This window comes from Nuphar pumila, chromosome 3 (genome assembly GCF_984573655.1).
Source record: "Nuphar pumila chromosome 3, dmNupPumi1.hap1.1, whole genome shotgun sequence".
Taxonomy (NCBI): Eukaryota; Viridiplantae; Streptophyta; class Magnoliopsida; order Nymphaeales; family Nymphaeaceae; genus Nuphar; species Nuphar pumila.
Window position 1 is genome coordinate 19,684,261 of NC_143251.1, and position 21,665 is coordinate 19,705,925.

The following is a 21,665-nucleotide window of genomic DNA, read 5'->3' on the forward strand; positions in this document are numbered from 1 at the left end:
ACATCATCAGATATTTGAAAGGAACAATGAACAAGGGAGTATTTCTATCTTCTTCCTCTGAATTAAAATTGTTTGCTTATACTGACTCAGATTGGGGAAGTGACCCTAGTAACCGTCACTCCACCACTAGTTTTTGTATTTTTTAGGAGAATCTTTGATATCATGGCGATGTAAAAAGCAACAAAAGGTCTCTTTGTCATCCACTGAAGCCGAATATAGAGCCATGGCATCTACCACCATGGAAATTGTATGGATTCGACGTCTGTTGGAAGATATGAGAGTGGTTGTCAAAGAACCAACAAAGCTATGTTGTGACAATAAAAGTGCAATCTATATTGCCAAAAACCACACCTTTCACGAGCGAACAAAGCATATAGAGATGGACTGTCATTATGTCAGAGAAGAATACTTGAAGAAGGTCATTGATCTACCATATGTGACGTCTGAGTATCAACTTGCCGACTTCTTCACAAAAGCTCTATGTTCGCCCAGATTTCATTTCCTTATTGACAAACTTGCGGTTATCACACCGTAAGTTTGAGGGGAGGTGTTAAAATATGTCTCCTAAAATCATTATTGTAAATATAAATATATATATTTATATATTCTTACCCGAAAAGGGTATTCTTGTAATTTCATGTTTTGCGCATAATCCATTTGGAATATGCTGTAATTTTTTTATTTATTTTTTATTATTCTTTTTACTTTTTCTTTTTCTTTTTTTGTTATTATTTAATGTGCATTGGGGGTCCCCCAATAGAGTCGTTGGGGCCCCCCCTTTGCACCTTTTGGCACTTGTATAAATAGAGGCGTTCCCCCCTTGTATTTACTAAGCTTGAGACTCTCAGGCATTTGTTCCTTTTATGAAATACATGCATTATTGCATGTTTACTATTTTTACGCTTTTTGCGTATTTCGTTCAAGTGTTGTGAGGGTGTCTTCGTACACTTCTTTTATAAAGTATTTGTGCTTGTATGCGTATTGTCTCTTCATAGACAATTTTACAATAGCCCCATTGGTTGAACTAATTAAAAGAATATTGAAGTTTTAAAATTATTTTTTGTGTTATTGAAGTTATGTACTATCTCATCCACATGGTTGTTTCTGATATACAATTTATATAGTTCTTGCAAAAAGACGATGACATTTATTTTCAGACAACTGGTAAGAACCACTACAATGACATGTTCAGTTTTTAAAGTCCATGCGAACTAAAAAGAAAGTATCTAAGTCACAGGGATTCGGCCAACCAGGTGTCACACCTGCATCGACGTGACGTGATGCGAGTGTGGCATCCTATGCGGTCAACCCGCACCCAGGGTCATTTCTGTCCAATTTTTGGACCTTAAAAAAAATACACCCGATAAAATGGCTGCAGAGAGGAGGATTAGGGCAAAAAAAAAATTGCCCTAATCCTCCCTGCCTCTCCTCCCAACCTCTTCTCCTGAAGCCGGCGATGACCTCTCCTCCTCAGGAACTCTTTCTCACTCGCTCTATCTCTCTTATCTCTGTCTCTCACTCTCAATCTCTCTGTCTTTCTCACTATCGCTCTCTCTTCTCTCACTCTCTCCATCTCTCACTCGCTCTCTCTATCTCTCCATCTCTCTTCTCCCTTTGTCTCTGTCTCTCCATCTCTCTTCTCCCTTTGTCTCTGTCTCTTGCTCAATCTCGCTCCATCTCTATCTCTTCTCTCACTCTCACTCTCTCTATCTCTCACAGCCGGCCTGGGGAGAAGGTGCTAACCCCTTCGTTCCAGCCTGGGTCTCACCTTGATTGAAATATTATTATATTTCTTTTCCTTTTCATACCGTTTTTGTTGGAAAAAAGTGCTGGATAGCAGAAAAGAGTGCTTAGAATGCAATATTACGAGGATGCTAAACTCTGAATGAAAAAGGTGTTGGGTCTATCTCTATCCTACCATGAGGCATGCTTCTGGAAAGGTTTGGAGCAAATTTGAACCTTGACATGGCAATAAATCCTAGGCCAGCTGCCCTATTTGTATTATGCATTTTGAGCAGTTCTGCAGAACCGAATATCTCTAGTTGTTATAAGCTATGTCACATGGGTGCGGGTGCGGGTGCGACATGGGTGCGGCGCAATTTTAAAATTTTTGAACACGGGGACTCGGCTATATATATATATATATATATATATATATATATATATATATATATATATATATATATATATTTAAAAAAGTGCACAGACACAACACAGTCCGTGACTGTGTCTGTGACTGTGCACAATCACAATCTGTGACTGCAGCACAGTCCACTGTGCACTGTGAGTCTTTTTTATATTTTTTTTAAATAAAAAATAAAAAAATCATTTTTTAGGGACAAATGGACATTTTTGGACTCGGTCAAAGTTGACCGAGTCCAAAATGTGGACGTACTCGGCCTCGACTCGTTGACCGAGTCCGACTCGGCGTTGACCGAGTCCAAGCCGAGTCCGTGTCCGCACCCGTGTCGGGGCATGTCGACTCGGGTGCGACACCTCCCTAGCTGAGTCCGTGTGACTTAGGTTATAAGTTAACTTTTTGATGCTAGGTAAGATACACTTACTACAGCTTGGTTTACCAATATGGAGATGGTGAGCATCTTTGTGCAAATGAATGTTCTTACAATGTAAGTGTAGAAGAGTAAGAAGCTGGGATTCTAATAGTGGTACTTTGTCGCATATTTGTATCACCTTGAATACAAAGAAAAATGTATTATTTGATTTTTTTTCAGAAAAATAAGAGAAGAAAAAGGAAACGTCACTTAGGTTCAAATGCTGTTGAAGCATCCCTAGCTTGACTGTTTTAAAAATCATATATTAATAGAACTGAATCTCTTCAGAAAAAAGATCTCTCCTCATGGAAGCCTGTTTCAGTCCCCTTACAAAACTTTCATCATTGGATTAGCCATATACTTAACATGTTTCAGCAATTCACATGTCATCATCATAACCCAATACAAGTCTTGGATAAGTATCTCCAGCTCCAAAGGTTTTTTACTCCGACAACATCTAGGGTTCCTCAGAAAATGTGGTATCCCACACTGTAAATCCTGAATCCTTCCTCTTGCTAATACTACAGAATGTTCTTGGTAATTATGGCCAATAGTATATCACAGGGATTCGGCCAACCAGGTGCATGTATTATAGATGCATTTATCATGGCTTGTTGCCAATACTTATTTGATTGTTTCTATAATATATTTAGGTTGATTTAATTGTGGTGTTAGTTTTTATGATGTAGAATAGAATTGTAGATTGTTAATTTGATTTATTGGATGAATGATGATGAATTGATTTGAAGATATTATGATAATTGTTTTTTATTTAATTAGTGTTACTAATGTTAACTGTTAAAACTTAAAAATTATATATATATAGAATATATAGAATTTTTTATATTTTTGCCGCACCCCCCACCCCCGCACCCAAGTTTTTTTAAAGTGCCGCACCCCCACCCCCGCACCTGCACCCATGTGACATAGGAAAGTATGCATTTGTGAATACATAGAAACAGAGACAACTATATGGCAATGCATACATAATGAAGAAAAAAGGCAAATATAGTCCCACACTTGTATTTCAAACAGGAAAATATTTACATTCAACACAGCGTATAATTTGCAAAGGCAATGTAGTTCATAACTTAATTGCTTGATGTTGTTGTTTGTTGACAATACTTTGACTATTAATTTGACTAAAAATAAACTTCAGTAATGAAGTTTTAAATGTAGAAACCCTATGCAAAAAGCAGTTTCAAACATATGCAACTTTTGAACCAGAGGGTGATATATTTCATCTCATATGTGATTAAACTCCCATGAGAACAAAAAGAGAAAAACAATGGAAGGAGCAAATCATAATAGAAGAGAGAGAGAGACCTCCTCAAAACTCCAGTCATCTTCTTGTTCACTGCTTTCAGAATTCTTTGGAGACCAAATTAACCCCTCTATCATGCCCGAGATTTTGTTAAAACTATCTCCAAGAATAGATAGTTCACGCCATCCTCTTTGTCCCCTCATCATTTCATCCATTCTGTTGACACATTGGCAACCGAACTTATGAACACAAAGAAATTTATAAAAAGGAGCATGGAAAAGCAACTGAAAACAGAAAACCATGTTCAGATCCTAAAATGACAGTTTTATCCTTCAATCAGAAGTTTTGAAGATGGAAACAGAGGAAAAACATAGTAGTTCCCATTTGGCACCCGTTGGTTTGGGAGACAATTGCGAATTCAGGAGCATTAGTAAAGGATGTACAAACTTGTAGGCTGAAGTGAATGTATCATTTTTAAACATGTCGAATAATTTCCAATAAGTACAAATTAATTAAAGAATCAGAATATTTATGAACCCATCATAACATGCAGAAATTTAACCATGAAGTGATCATATAGACAAGAGGTCCAGATAAGAAATTACACATTGTCATCCAGCAAGCAAATAAGACAATCCATCAAATTGAATTTGTAGATTTGGCTAAGAGTTGAATAAATGAGAGGCTTGAATGAGAATGACATAGCTGGATGGATAGATGAAACCATCATAACCGAGGGGTCTCAGGTCTGAATCTTATGAGGGTTATCCCTCAGTTTACGTATAAAAAAATAAAAAAAAGTTGAATAGATAGGAGCAAACCCTTTATGCTAGAAACTTGACCACATTATAGATATGCATGCAAAACTGAAAATAACGGTCATTGTCAATTTAGGATCCAAAGAAAGACTGAAAACATAAACCCAACAATCTGTGCATTGGTATCAGAAATGCCTTTTTGTTGAAGAAGGCTCCATTACCATTTGCCAAGCCAATCAGGATGCTTAAAAAAGTCATGCATATCAGTCCTGATGATCTATCCTCACAAATAAATGTAATCAACTTCACTGCATTCCATACTTTCATACATTTAATTACATAAAAAGTGGGTCTGATAACGATAGATTTGACCTGATTCTTACCAATTTAATCCTACATATATTGATCCATAGCTCTGGATGTGGAATACCAGAACTGCTACTTGGAAGTGTGGCTGCACAATTTATGGTCATTTTGAAGCACTATAGGGTAACTTCTAAAATCATGATTCTCAGGTCTGGGGGACTCGATTTCAAGGATTAAAGAATTCCACTCCTCAATTTTTGGAATCCCATTTTTTGTTTCCTAAGAATCATGCTTCTCATGAAAAAATCTTGATTCCCTTAATGCTTCAGAAGAAAGGCACTTCCTGCTTCCAATGCATGCATCTGATAAAATGTGCTTGCCACTTTTCTATGGTGCTTCTGACAACTCTGGAGATGAGTGACACAACATACCCATATATTCATGTAACGCGCTATTATGACTGTAGGTAGCACTAAGCATGTCCCTTACAAAATAATATTCAACAGTTTAAATCAAGATCACAATGAAGGGAAGAAAAATGAAGAACGAACAAAGGAAGTAGAAGTGAGGACTTTGTAAGTGCATGTGAAACAAGAATTGAAAAAGTGAATAGGAAAGTGATTGGGAAGCAGGATTGTCATGCACATGAAACATGCTTCCTTTACAAAATTCTGCAAAGAAAAGTCGTGTGTACTCACATCGGCCCTAAACAAGGGAAAACTGCTTTTATGGAAACTAAAGTGCACAATGTATTATCTCTTGGTAGCACCATGATTCATGGCTCTAAAGCATGCTTCCCGAGCTAGAGTGGTGCTTCTGGTAACCCTGGGACTTTAAATAAGAAAATAGGAGCATGGTGGAAAAGTTTTGACATATGATCAACAATGTTTATCTCTTATTCAACCTAAAATATCTAGAATAAATAAAATAAAGAACAAAGAGTAACCTGAGGAATGCTTTCTGAAGAGCTTCACCTAGGCCGCCAGCGGATTCTTCATACTTGAGCACCTGTGTATGAAGAAATTTTGCACAAAATTTTGCAACTACCTTTCCTGCATTAGGTTGTTTTCAATAAGTTTTCCTACATTAGATTACCTTTGAAACTAAGCTACATGAAACAGAAATAGATAGCTAAAACTGTTCTGAGCTATTAAAAAAAAAAAGAATGGCTAATGAAAAGAATTCCAATTACCCAGTCCAAATAAGCTGTAAAGCAGAAATTGGCATTCAATAAGGAAGAATATCTATGATGACGGAACATGCCATTTTGACATGTGTCGACACCGGGGCGGGTACTTCGACACGCCATCTCAGTTCTATGAAATATTTATGTGATAAATTATGTTAAATTAATTTATGAATTTGATTCTTTAAATTTATTTTGTAGTTATGTGATATTTAATATAGCCTGTTATTAGTTATGTTAAATTAATTTATGAATTTGATTCTTTGAATTTATTTTGTATTTATGTGATATATATATATAGCTGTGTCCCCCATACCCACATTTTTTGGAATTGCCGTGTCATTGTTCTAGTTTGCCCGATAGGGGCATTTTCATCTTTTCACATATACTCAGTTGTTTCCTAGAAACAACTATTTTTTCTAGTTTAGTTTTCATATTTCTTTTAATGTACTTTTTCCTTTTTTATTTGCTTTTTTTTATGTCATTTGGGGCCCCACTCATGGAGTTGTTGGGAGCTCCCCAACGACCCTATGAGGGAGCTCCCAATGGCCTCCCTCTGCTCATTATTTGTGTATAAATAGGGGATGTTCCCCCTTGTTTTCCTCATGTATTCTAAGCCTCCTTTAATAATATTTTTATTCATTACTTGTTGGCATTGCTTTTTAAGGCTTTTTATATTGTCCCATCTTGGACTTCTTGCTTGTGTGCTCATTGTGCTTTTGTAATTGTCCAATATTGAACTTGGTTGATTCTTTTGCATCTTTGGCTCGTAATTTCACATACTTCATTACATGGTATCAGAGCAAGGATGTGCTCTTTATCTCTTGAAAGATTGTGATTCGGGAATCAAAGCTCTTACTGCAATTTAAGTGGAAGATATCTTCCACTCTTTGTCCTTCTTTTCTCTAAGTCACAATAGAGAATGAGCAAAAGATTGATCTCTCCTTCAAGTTGAATGGTACGGAGAATAACCTCAAAGGCAAAAAACTATAGGGCTACGTGATGGGCTCTATTCTGGAACCTCAACTCAAAGTCACCAAGATGGAAGAGGACAAAAAAAAGCGTTAGAAGGAAATACTTGCACCAAAGCTATTGAAGATCATCAATCTAAGATAGAAGATTAGGAAAGTAAACATGCCAAGATCCTCGTATAGTTTATGAACAACGTTGAGCTCAAGATATGTGCCAACATAACTAAATTTCGCAAGTCAAACGGTACATGTTTTTTCATAAAAGGTATGTATAAACAAAAAGATCTTGCAAGACAATTTTTTCTCCAAAAAAAAATACATACCGTTAAACAAGGGGACGTGAGTGTCCGTGTTTATTTTAACACTCCTAGTCTCTTATGGGATGAACTATCTCTTCTTGAACCCAAGTGGGTTGCTAGTGAAGATGTTGAACTAAGAAGAGAACAAAAAAAAAACACGTTTTCCAATTTTTATATGGGCTTAAGCCCGAATACAAACAAGTTAGATCTTCCCACCTGCATAGATCTAAGCATCTTCCTTTGGAGGATGTCGTTGCTGAAATATGTCAAGAAGAGACTCGCCTTGATATGATAAAAGGAGGAGATGAAGTGTTAGCCATGTCCAAGCCCGACAATCATGTGAAAACTTACAAGCCTCTACACCTTAAAGGCAAAATAGCTATAATGGAGGCTACAAGAAGGCTATTTGCCATCATTGCCATGAACCGGGTCATATACGGCCTAATTGTCCCAAGTTATATGAAAACCCAAAGCTTCCGTTGAAGAAACCACACCAAAAAAGAAAGAATTAATTAAAGGAAAAGGATTTTTTTCTTGCTCAATTATTTGAGTCATTTCAAATGCTACTCAAATCTCCATCCACATCCGGTGCCGCAATAGCCTCATCTTCTCCTCCAGGTATGTCTTCTTAGATCCTCGATTCGGAGACCTCCTTTCATATGATACATCTTGAGAATGGTTTATCCGACTTATGCACTAATTAAAAAACCTCCTATGTTTCAACTGCCGATGGAACATCTTTGCAAATTAAAAGTGTTAACTTTAAATTTTTCTAAAAAAAAATTGTGCCAAAAGTAAGGGTTGTTCCACGACTAAGTTTAAATCTTCTTTCCGTCTCACAAATTTTCGATCATGGATATGGAATCTCCTTCTCATCTAAGAGTTGCTACATGCAGGATCTCCGGTCCGGGAAGCAGATTGGGCAAGGCCATAGGAAGAGAGATCTCTACTACATGAACTATCTAAATCATCCACTAAACTTTTTTTGTAATTATGTCTAAGATAAAAATATTGAAACTTAGCATAAACGACTTGGGCATCCAAGCTTCTCAAAGATGTATCTTCTTCCCTTTAGGGAAAAATTTTTTAATGAAAAAAATTTAGTTTGCAAAGATTGTATCTTTGGAAAGATGAAATCAACTCCCTTTCCGAATAAAACCTTTGTCTCTAAGAGACCTTTTGAATTAGTTCATACAGATGTTTGGGGACCTCCCATCATATCAAAAGGAGGATATTCATATTATGTTACGTTTATTGGTGATTTCACTAGATATGTAAGGATATACTTTCTTAATTTCAAATCCGATGTTTTCTTCTTTTTTAAAAAATTTCATATGGTTGTCAAAAATCAATTTCAAAGAAACATCTCTATTCTTAGATTCGATTCGGGTGGTGAATACTTATCAAATGAATTTAAAAATTATTTAGAACTAAACGAAATTTATCACAAAAAATCATGTCTTAGAACTCCCCAACAAAATGGATTAGCCGCACTAGGACATAATTTATTTCTAAAGACATTCAAAAAGTTTTTGGGCAAGGGCTATTAGAATTTAGGGAATCTGATACTCAATCACACGAAGAGAGAAAATAACGCAAGATAGAAAATATGTTGCAGTAGAAACCATGATTCCTCACACAGGGAATCCGTGCACAAGTCTTCGTTATATATATCTTCTAATACAAGATTTAGGGTACTAAATTACCCTTTTACAACACAGCTAAATTACATTTTAGCCATTAATGAAGATCCGTCAGCCCAAATATGAAAGACAACCTTTCACCCTCCCTCAAGTTGTACATGGTTTTGAACCATGAACAACTTGCCTTTTAACATCCAAAATCGGTCCTTAGTCAATCCCTTTGTGAACAGGTCAGCAACTTGATCAATAGTACGAACAAACTCAGGTTCAATGTCCTTCTCTTCCACCTTCTATCTTACAAAGTGTTGATCTATTTCAATGTGTTTGGCACGACTGCGATAAATAGGATTAAAAGACATATTGATGGCACTTTGATTATCACATCAAAGAAGAGATTGAGAGACCGATTCCCCTATATCTGTCAACAAGTGCCTAATCCATGTTGTCTCAACTGTGCAACTGTCATTGATCTATATTCAGCCCCTGTGCTCGACCTGGCAATGACCTTTTGTTTCCTACTACTCCAGGAAACTAGATTCATTTTAATGAAAACACAATAGCCTGAGACTCACCCGCGTTCATCTGGATCTCCTGCCCAGTCTGCATCAATGTAAACAACGAGTTCATGTGCATGTTGTCCATTCATCCTCTTTCTATACAGAAGACTATCTTTGATAGTTCCCTTCAAATACCGAAGTATTTGTTTAACAACCTTCATATGTCCAACATGTGGCTCATGCATGAACTGAGACACCTGATTAACTGAGTAAACAATATCAGGCTGAGTGAAAGTGAGATATTGCAGCATCTCAACTATATTACGATATCCCGTAGGATCCTCGTATAAATCTCCATCTTGGGAATTGAGTTTCTGATGAAGAACACTTGGTGTGCCTAAAGGTTTGCAATCTTTCATACTTGCCTTGCCGAGAAAACCAATGGTGTACTTATGTTGGGTGAGAGTCATTCCTTCAGTAGTCCTGTCAACTTCAACTCCAAGAAAATATCACAGTTTACCAAGGTCCTTCATTTTAAACCTTTGATTCAAGAGCTCTTTGACCTGCTCAATATGATCTTTGGAGTTACCTATAATGATAATGTCATCTACATATATCAATAACAGGGTAACTACATCTTGGCATTTGAATATCAACATGGAGTAGTCAAGAAGGGATCAACTAAAATCATATTTTTGCACTTCAAGAGAGAAACTGTCAAACCAAGAACGAGACGCCTAATTTAAACCATATATAGCTCTCTTTAACCTGCACATATATTTCTTAGAATCTCCTTCTGCATATCTAGTGAGTTGCTCCATGTACACTTCCTCTTTCAGATCCTCATGTAGAAAGGCGTTTTTGACATCAAGTTGACTAAGTGTTCACTGATGCTCAATAGCTAAGGATAATATAATTCTGATGGTAACCATTTTCACAACCAGACTAAAGATCTCATCATAGGATGTCCTTGCTCCTGTGTGAAACCCTTTGCAACAAGTCTCGCCTTGTATCGTTCAATAGTGTCATCCGGTTTTACTTTATTTTGTAAACCCACTTATACCCAACTACATTTCTATCAGGTGGTCTGAGAACATCCCAAGTACCACATTCATGAAGGGCCTCCATTTCCTTATTCATCGCTTCGATCCATCTTTTGGAATTTGCGGTTTGATAAAAAGTTATGGGTTGATCTTCCTTACCCAAAAGAGGTTAGAAAAAGTTGAAAGTCCATTGAGAAATTCTCATAACTAACCCATCTTTCAATCCGATGTTGAGAGCGTGTAGATCTTCTGACATCAAATGTTGGAGTAGGGATGAAAGGGGAATTCATCTCCTAATTAGAAGTGGGGGGCACCTCCCTTTCTCGCAGAGAATAAACGATACCTACATATATTTCTGGTTCCAAGGATGGTTCAAATGTCATACTTTCCTGAGCCGTCAACTCGTTATCGGGCATGGTTTCCCCATTCCTTTGAATACAATCTAAAGGACAAACATCAAACAACAACAACTACGCCTTCATCCCAAAACAATTGGGGTCAGCGATATGAACCAAAAAAGAAATTCATTTTGGGTCTTCCACATGAATCTTTTTCCTCCAATCATTTCTATCCAATGCCATGTCCTCGGTAAGGTTCAAAGCATTCATATCCTTTACTATCATCTTCATCCAAGTCTTCCTAGGCCTACCCCGACCTCTTTTAACTAATATATTTTCCCATTTCTCCAACCTTCTAACTGGAGCATCATTAGGCCTTCGCCGAATATGTCCAAACCACCGTAAACGATTCTCTCGCATCTTATTTTCAATGGGTGCAACACCTACCTTCTTACATATCTCCTCGTTCCGAATCTTATCTTTTACTGTATTTCCACACATCCATCTAAGCATCCGCATCTCAGCTACACTCATTTTTTGAATATGATGTCTCTTGGCAGCCCAACATTCCGTACCATATAGTAAACCGGGTCTAATAGTCGTCCTATAAAACTTTCCCTTCAACCGCAATGGCATTCTACGATCGCACAACACTCCAGTTGCACTTTTCCATTTCATCCACCCAACCTTTATCCTATGATTTACATCTCCATCAATTTCTCCATACTTTTGAATGATGGATCCCAAATATTTGAAATAATCATTCACCGGTATTTCTTGCTCACCAAGCTTCACTACACTCCCATCACTACTTCGTTGCTTACTAAACCGACATTCCATATATTCAGTCTTACTCTTACTCAACTTAAAACCTCTAGCTTCCAATGTCTGTCTCCATAATTCTAACTTAGCATTAACCCCAGCTCTAGACTCATCAATCAAAACAATATCATCAACAAACAACATACACCACGGTACATTTTCTTGAATTGATCTCGTAAGCTCATCCATCACTATCGCAAATAGGAAAGGGCTTAAAGCAGATCCTTGATGTAACCCAACCGTTATCGGAAAATTGGTTGTCACCCACAAACATCATCAGTACTAAAAAAAAAGTTTAGAATTCGATCATGGGTGATAAACCTCAACTCTAGAGGAAGTGTTAGCCAGATGATCAAAGTTTAGTACATCAAAAACAACATTTCTAGATATCTTGATGTGCTTACTTAGGGGAACATAACATTTGTATTTATAATCACCTGCATATCCCACAAATCTGCACTTCAAGGCCTTGTCCTGAAACTTATGTCTCATTGAACTGTCAACATGAACATAACATACACAACCGAACACATGCAAATCATGATAATTTGGATGAACTCTATACAAAGAAAAATAAGGTGATTTGTTTTCCAAATAATCATAGGTAATTGGTTTATCATATAAACTGTCGAATCGAAAGCTTTTGCCCAGAAAGTAATTGGAAGATTACTATCATGCATCATGTTCATTACACTCTCAACAATATGACGATGCTTCCTTTCAGCAATCTCATTCTGTTGAGGTGTACGAGCGCAAGACACCCTCCTACTTATTCCATTAGTTTAGAGAAAATTAATAGTCATTTGAAGAGAACTCACCCCTTCTATCACATTGGAAACAAAGAATATTTTTAGAAAAATGATTTTTAACGAAGGAATGAAAATTCTGAAACAACTTAAAGGTCTCCGATTTGTATTTCATAAAGAAAATTCTTGTGTAATGAGAATAACTGTCAACAAATATAAGGTAATATCTAATTCCAAACATAGAGGTAACTGAAGCAGGACTCCAGACATCAGAACAGATAATTTTAAAAGGTCTTGAAGCTCTTTTATTAATAGAATGAAAATGTAGAACATGACTCTTACACAAAAGACAACTAGAATATTTTTTATCATCAACACTTAATCCTAAACTTGACTTGGGAATGAGACTGTTTGAGACAAGTTTTTTCAATAAAACGACTACTACAATTACCTAGACGACTATGCCAAAGATTTGGCTAAATACATTCAGAAACACTAAAGACATTTTTAGGAAGCACTGAAGAGGATGATGAGGGAAGCTTCAAGTTGGGATCAACAGGGCGAACGCGAGTAGAAGGATCCTCTTAAAAGATGTACATATTGCCATGTCGTTTTCCTTCAGCGAACGTTTCCCTCATGTTAAGATCCTTGACATGAACAAAAAAAGGAATAAACTTAACTGAAGCATTAATATCATCTACAAGCTTAGAAACAGAGACAATGTTTTTCTTAACATTAGGAGCATGAAGGACATTTGAGAAACTGAGAGAGGACTTTAACATAAGAATAACAAAGTTTCCAATATGGGAAATAGAATAGTGAGATCCATCCCCAATGACAAGATTATTTCTACCAACATAAGGAACAAGATTTAGGAGCTTACCAGCATCACCAGTAACATGAGTCGCTGCCCAGAATCAACATACCAAGTACCCTGATCATTTTGTTTTAGATTTTATTCTGCTAAGTCAGACAATAACAATTCATTTACTTTTTCACTGGTCTTTAGATTATTTGTCCCTTTCCTTGCCTCTGGATGAAGTGATTTTCCTTTATTTTGAGGGTTAAACCAACCGTTAGCATTGATATGCCCCTTTTGTTGCACAAAAAACAGGTGGGGATTGTCGTTTGCTTCTGTGAGTTAGGAGGTATGTTGGGTGTAGGTAATATTCCATGCCCTCCTTGTCCATTCCTTCTTTGACCTCCCTTTCCTCCAAAATCATAACTTCCTCGTCATCGCCCATAAGCAACCCCTGTGGCAAGAACATCTTGTGCTCCAACGTGAACATGAGGCTCTTTAGAAAATCCTTTTAAGGTCATCTCATATTGAAAGAGTTTGGCACGCAGATCTTCAAATGTAGATAAATCAGGTAAACACAATAAAGAGGTAACAATCATGTGATAATTATTAGAAATTGAGGGAGATAACCACCAACACCTGCTACAATCAGAAAGAAGAAAAGTAGAGGAGAAAATGAAACTGCCTTGAAGAAAATCGCCCACACACGGCAGGACGTGTTTCAATGTTATTAAAATAAAAGGAGTGCCCTAATACGCTTCACAAGAATACCCTTATATCTAATGGGTATTTACAACATGGTATACATTTAAGATATAATATAACAATGGATCCAAAACCAGATCCAATATCCATCTATAACCTTAATCATTAAATACACACGTGCTCTAATAGCCCCCCTCAAGTTGTGCATGGTGTTGCACCATGGACAACTTGCTTTTCAAAAACCAAAACCGACATTTCGTGAGCCCATTAGTAAGCAAATCTGCAATTTGATCTTCTGTTCAGACATAATGGGGCTCAATCTCTCCAGCTTCAATCTTTTTCAAATGAAATGTTGATCAATTTTAATATGCTTGGTTTTTCCATGATGTATGGGATTGAGGGAAATCTAAATGACACTTTGATTGTCACATAAAAGCATACAATTAGAAATCGACTCTTGTAGCTCTGTCAACATATGCCTAATCCATGATACCTCCGTTGTAGCAGCAACCATTACCCTGTATTCAGCCCTTGTACTAGACCGAGCTACTGCCTTCTGCCTTCTGCTTTCTGCTACTCTAAGAGACAAGATTAGGTCCAATAAAGACACAATGCCCTGAAACTGACCTTCTATCATCTGGATCCCCTGCCTAGTTTGCATCTGTATAAACACAAATGTCATGGAAGGGCTTCTAATAGTGACTTTTGGAATATAAGAGCCCATCCCCAAATAGTGCCCTTTAGGTGTCTTAATATTTGTTTCACTACTTCCATATGCCATGTTCTTGGCTTGTGCATGAATTGAGAGACTTGATTAACCGAATACGTGATATCAGGTCTAGTGAAAGTCATGTATTGTAACATTTCCACTAGACTCCAATACTTTGTTGGATAATGATACAACTTTCCATCCTGCGTACTTAATTTTTTATTAAGCTCACTCGGGGTGGCTAAGGGTTTACAGTCCTTCATCCTAGCCTTTTCCAACAAATCCATCGTGTATTTGTGTTGAGTCAAGGTCAGCCCCTGCCCTCGTTTATCCACTTCTACTCCAAGGAAATATTGAAGGTCTCGAAGATCCTTCATTTTGAATCCGACTCGAGAGATCTTTAATTTGCTGAATATGACTTGCACTACTCCCTGCAATGACTATACCATCAACATATATCAGCAAAAATATAGTAATTCACATACCTTGGAAGATAAAAAGGGAATGGTCTAAATGAGATCGATGGAAGCCATGCTTTTGAATCTCTAAAGAGAAGCTTTCAAACCAAGACTGAGATGCTTGTTTTAGGCCATAGAGAGCTCTCTCCAAATTTGCAAACAATCTTTAGGATTTCCCTCAGTATATCCTGGTGGTTGCTCCATGTAAACTTCTTCCTTTAAGTGTCCATGAAGAAATGCATTATTTACGTCTAATTGACTCATCCCCCATCCATGATGGACAGCTAATGATAGCATAATACGAATCATTTTCATCTTCACAACGGGACTAAAAGTCTCATCATAGTCCTGCCCAAACTCTTGTGTGAATCCCTTTGCTACAAGTCGCGCTTTGTATCGTTTCACACTCCCATCTGGTTTGTATTTGATTTTGTATACCCATCAAGACCCGACAACATTCTTATCTGAAGGTCTAGGAACTATCGTCCAAGTCTAGCATTGATACAATGCCTCCATTTCTTCATTCATGGCTTGAATCCATTTTTTAGAGTTGATAGCTCGATGAAAATTGATAGGCTCACATTCCTTCTCAATTTGAGATAAAAATAATTGAAAGTCCAAAGTAAAATTCTCAAATCTGACCCATCTCTCAATGGGATGATGAACTCTTTCTGACCGTCTGACAGATGGTGCTTCTAGGATGGGATTTATTGGGTCAGAGTCGGCTCAAAAAGAAAAAGAAAGACCTTGTCTTGTATCATCAGAGAAAAACATGCCTCTTTCTCCTCTTGTATAAACATGACTAGTAAATTTATTGACATTTGTGGAAGTCTGATTTTCTGCGTGGCTCCTGCACACAAGAGTGAGAGCCTTCACTGCCAACTCCAGAAAAAATACTCATGCTGAGCCACGGATCATAGAAGAGTGTCGATCTCGGGCTTAGTAAAAGCATCTTCTTTATTTCTAAAATCATTTTCATCAAAAATAATGTTTCTGGAGACTTTAATTCATCTACTAGCAGGATCATAGCACTGGTAGCCCTTGTAATCATCCGCATATCCAACAAACCTGCACTTTGTTGCTTTGGCCTGAAACTTATTACGCAAAGAGGCATCAATATGCACATAACATACACAACCAAATGCCCGTAGATCATCATAGATAGGATGCTTTCCAAATAAAACAAAATGTGGAGATTTGTTATCCAAAACAGCCATGGGCAAGCAGTTTATAATATGAACAGCTGAATGACAAGCTTCAGTCCATAGGCCCATTGGGAGACGACTTCCATGTATCAAGCTCATAGCACTTTCAGCAATATGGCAATGCTTTCTATATGCAATGCCATTTTGCTGAGGCGTATGTGGGCAAGACACTCTACGCTTAATTCCATTATCTTGAAGATAGTTGACAAAGTCCCGAGAGGAATATTCTTCCCCACCATCACATTGAAAGTGTAAAATATTACAAGAGAAATGATTTCTAACAAAACTATGAAAACGACAGAAAATATGAAAGACTTCAGATATATTTTTCATGAAGTATATCCATATGAAACGCGAGAAATTATCAATAAAAATAGCATAATATCTACTGCCAGAATGAGAGGATTTGGGAGCAAGTCCCCACGCATCGGAACAAACAATTTCAAAAGGCCTTGAAACTCTTTCATTTATTGAATAAAAGGGAAGAACATAACTCTTACATAATTGACAACTTGAACATTTTTTATTATCTGACTTGGAATTTAAAACAGACACAGGAAGAAGACCATTAGGCACAAGCCTTTCAACAAAAACCTGACTACAATGACCAAGGCGTGAATGCCAAAGATTTGGCCTATTACATTCATCCAAACTCAAGACACGGACATTTTGAGATGATGTAAAATGAGAAGATTGCTTCAAGGCTGAACGAACATGAGTAAAAGGATCCTCTTGGAAGACGTACATGTTTTCACGTAGCTCTCCCTTAGCGAACGCCTCCTTTGTTTGTAGGTCCTTGACATAAACAGAAGATGGAATGAATTCAACAGAAGAATTTGTATGGTCAACAAGTTTGAAAACTGAGACAATATTTTTCTTGATATTTGGAGCATGTAGAACATTAGAAAGTTGAAGACTTGAAGAACTAAACAGAGGAACAGTAACATTTCCAACATGAGTGATAGGGTGATGAGATTCATCTCCAGTAACAATGCTACTTTTACCAAAATAAGGAGTCAATGCAGAGAACTTACCCACATTACATGTGACGTGTGGCTGCTCCTGAATCGATGTACCATATTCCTTGATCGTCATGCTTCAAATCAAGCTCTGATAGAGTAGCCAAAAGGAGTTCCTTAACATCTCCACCTAGTTTAGATGAATTCTCCTCTCGTATTGTTGAACTCTCTTCCTTTTGAAACTTTCCTTTATTTTGGGGATTGTGCCAACAGTTTGCTTTTATGTGTCTACGCTTGTTACATAAGTAACAGGTAGGAATATTCTTAGCATTAAAGACTGATGCAACATTTGGAGTTAGCAGCAACCCACGACCACCCGTAACACCTCTTCCTCGTCCTATGCCTCCACCAAAGCCACTATCACTACGTCCAAAAGAAACCCCTATGGCAAGAACCTGACCACCATTCACATGTGACATCCCTTTTAAAGTCATATCATACTGAAGTAGTTTCCCTTGTAAATCTTCAAAAGATGGAAGGACTGACTAACATAATAAAAAAGTTGATAATACATGAAATTCTGGCCCCAGCCCATTCAATGTTTGTCCAACTTTGTCCTTACCTTCCACTTTATACCCAACGACCGCCAATTGATCAGTGATATTCTTGACCTGATTCAGATATTCAATGATTGACATAGATCCCTTGGTAAGTAGTTGAAACTCACATTGAAGGAAGGATATTCTAGCCTCTGATAACTGCGAATATGTTTTCACTAATTTATCCCATAAGTCTTTCATTGAACATTCATCAAGAATAGCAACCAACACCTCTTGAGAGAGAGTAGAGGTAATATATGCAACGGCGGCTTGGTCGCTTCATCCGGGCCTCATACTTAGGATTTGGCACTTGCCCTGTAGTGACAGCTCCATTTCCATCCTTAATTTCCTGTGCAACATACTCTAGTGGGGTTAAGATTGATTCATTAAGTGTCCAAAGAGACCTTGACTCTTAATGAAAGGTAGAATTTGTCTTTTCCAAGTCAAGAAGTTGGAAGTGGTAAGTTTTTCATAAACGAGTTAACCAAGGAAATTAGAGGAAAGACAGTTTTGAGAGGAAGAATCCATGATTGACAAAAAGGGAAAAAATAAAGTAAAGAAAAATCAACCACAGGCAGGCAATGTGTATAGTAAATCAACCAAAAGAGGCAGGTTGTGTGTATAGTTCTATGCAGTTCCTGTTCTAAAGAGACTTTAACTTTCCCTCCCGATATTAATACCTTTTTTCTTTTTTTTTTGGAATATTAAATCTGATTTGTATAAGTGAATTCCGACTTCAGGGCTGCAATAGGATTCAAAATGAGAGACACACATCAAATGCAATATGGCATGAAAGAATGCAACATGGCGTGGAAGACAGTTTATGGTGTTGTCAACTTGCAGCAAAATCAATAAAAGGATATATAAGGAAGAGGAACAGATGCAGGAAGAAAAGAGTGTAAATCAAAAGGGATAAGAACAAAGATCTGAATATGATTGGATTTGATTATCATGCAATAAAACAAACAGATCTTATCAGTTGTAGATTAAAGAGAAAGGAAGGGCAGACGTTGGTCAATATGTAGACTTCAGAAGGATTCCAGATCTGATCAATTAAACATTTTCCTTTTTTTTTACGTTAGAGGCAGAAAGAAAGAAAGACGAAATGTGCGAAAGATATGCACGTGTAGAAAGGATGATGCAAGCAAAACACGAAGAGCAGATGAAGTAGAAATAGATTCCCAATATGAGATTAGGGACAGAAAAAAGACAACTGAAAAAAAAGAAAGCTTAGTGCAGAGAAAGATGACTTGGAAGACGAAAGTCTAGAGACACACCTTCTGGAATAAAATCAGCCCTTGGGATCAGATCCACTCTGATACCATGTCAGAAATTGAGGGAGATAACCACCAGCGCCTATTGCAATCAGAAAGAAGAAAAGTAGAGAGTGAAACTGCCTTGGGGAAAATTGCCCACACACGGCACGACGTGTTTCAATGTTATTAAAATAAAAGGAGTGCCCTAATACGCTTTACAGGAATACCCTTATATCTAATGGGTATTTACAACATGGTATACATTTAAGATATAGTATAACAATGGATCCAAAACCAAAAACAATATCCATCTATAACTTTAATAATTAAATACACATGCTCTAATAAAAATCAGGCCCCAGTCCGCTCAAAGTCTGTTGCACCATATCTTTGTCACTTACTGCACAACCCACGATGGCTAGTTGATCAATGGTCTTCATTTTGTTAAAGTATTCCATGATAGGCACGGAGTCCTTTCTCAACATTTGAAATTCCCTTTTTAAAAACATAACCCTAGCCTGAAAAATTTGAGAATATGTATGAACCAGTCTATCCCATAACTACATAGTCGAACATTCATCTGGAATTGCCACAAGCACCTCTTGTGACAGTGTAGAAGTAATATAAGCAACCAGTGTCTGGTCCCGTTTCATCCAGGTAGCATACTCTAGGTTTCTGACATATAAAATAGAAGATTCTTCATTACCATTCTTGTCTTCCTGTGACATGTGTAATGAAGTATGTGAAAGAATCAAGAATGCAAATGCATTCACAATGTCCAACACATGGACTTAGCACAAGAGGATAAATCCACTAAAGGGACAATATGAAAGGCCTTGCAACAAGGCTACACATAAAATAAATACTCCGTTTATTGGAGAGGAGCTCTCTAAAAGCATGAGAAAATACAAGGGGGATGCACCCCTATTTATACACAAGGAGGCACTCAAGGGGCTCCCAATAGAGTCGTTGGGAGCCCCCAACAGTCACAATTGTGACTGTTGGGGGGCCCAATGACTCTAGGGTGGGGCCCCTTAAGTGGCTCAAAAAAATACAACAACAACAACAACAACTACGTCTTCATCCCAAAACAATTGGGGTCAGCGATATGAACCAACAAAGAAAATCATTCTGGGTCTTCCACATGAATCCTTCTCTTCCATTCATTTCTATCCAATGCCATGTCCTCGGTGAGGTTCAAAGCATTCATATCTTTTCCTATCACCTCCATCCATGTCTTCCTAGGCCTACCCCGACCTCTTTTAACTAATATATTTTCCCATTTCTCCATCTTTCTAACTGGAGCATCATTAGGCCTTCGTCGAATATGTCCAAACCATCGTAAACGATTCTCTCTCATCTTATTTTCAATGGGTGCAACGCCTACCTTCTTACGTATCTCCTCATTCTGAATCTTATCTTTTATTGTATTTCCACACATCCATCTCAGCATACGCATCTCAGCTACACTCATTTTTTGAATATGATGTCTCTTAGCAGCCCAACATTCTGTACCATATAGTAAAGCGGGCCTAATAGTCGTCCTATAAAACCTTCCCTTCAACCGCAATGGCATTCTACGATCGCACAACACTCCAGTTGCACTCTTCCATTTCATCCACCCAACCTTTATCCTATGATTTACATCTCCATCAATTTCTCCATACTTTTGAATGATAGATCCCAAATATTTGAAAGAATCATCCACCGGTATTTCTTGCTCACCAAGCTTCACTACACTCACATCTCTATTTCGTTGCTTACTAAATCGACATTTCATGTATTCTGTCTTACTCTTACTCAACTTAAAACCTTTTGCTTCTGATGTCTGTCTCCATAATTCTAACTTAGCATTAACCCCAGCTCTAGACTCATCAATCAAAACAATATCATCAGCAAACAACATACACCACGGCACATTTTCTTGAATTGATCTCGTAAGCTCATCCATCACTATAGCAAATAGGAAAGGGGCTCAAAAAATGATTTTAAAAAAATAAAAAAGAAAAGAAATACAGAAAAAATAAAAAGAATAAAAACAAGTACCCCTATCGAGTATTTGTGAAAAGACTATCGGGTATTATGGTGTAAATATATATATATATATATATATATATATATATATATATATATATATATATTGTTACAATTGTTTTAACACCCACCCTCAAACTTTACGGGGAGATGACCGAAAGTTTGTCAAGGAGAAACAAGAAGCGAGGAGCAGGAAGTGCTTTGGTAAAAAAGTCTGCAAGCTGATATTCAGAAGTGACGTATGGCAGTGTAACTGTCCCACAAAGATACTCATCCCGAACATAGTGACAGTCCATTTCTATATGTTTAGTTCTCTCATGAAAGGTGTGGTTGCTAGCAATATAGATCGTACTTTTGTTGTCGCAACAAAACTTCGAAGCACCGAAAATTTCAACTCCCATATCTTGAAGAAGACTTCGAAGCCACACAAGTTCCATTGTAGCTGTTGTCATGGCCCGATACTTAGCTTTAGTGGAGGACAACGAGACTTTCTGTTGTTTCTTGCATCTCCAAACA

The 21,665-nt window shown here is 37.3% G+C and overlaps 1 protein-coding gene across 11 annotated transcripts in view; it reads right to left on the minus strand.

The window, feature by feature from the left end:
- Positions 1–21,665, minus strand: part of LOC149842199 (putative protein phosphatase 2C 58) — a 90,633-nt gene that overhangs the window by 19,317 nt on the left and 49,651 nt on the right. For all 11 annotated transcript variants that reach the window (XM_089998981.1, XM_089998989.1, XM_089998983.1 and 8 more), the window contains 2 exons: positions 5,827–5,932; positions 3,879–4,032 (listed from right to left, as the gene is read on the minus strand). In XM_089998981.1, the coding sequence (XP_089855107.1) occupies positions 3,879–4,032; positions 5,827–5,932 (260 nt within the window). The remainder of the gene's footprint in view (positions 1–3,878; positions 4,033–5,826; positions 5,933–21,665) is intronic.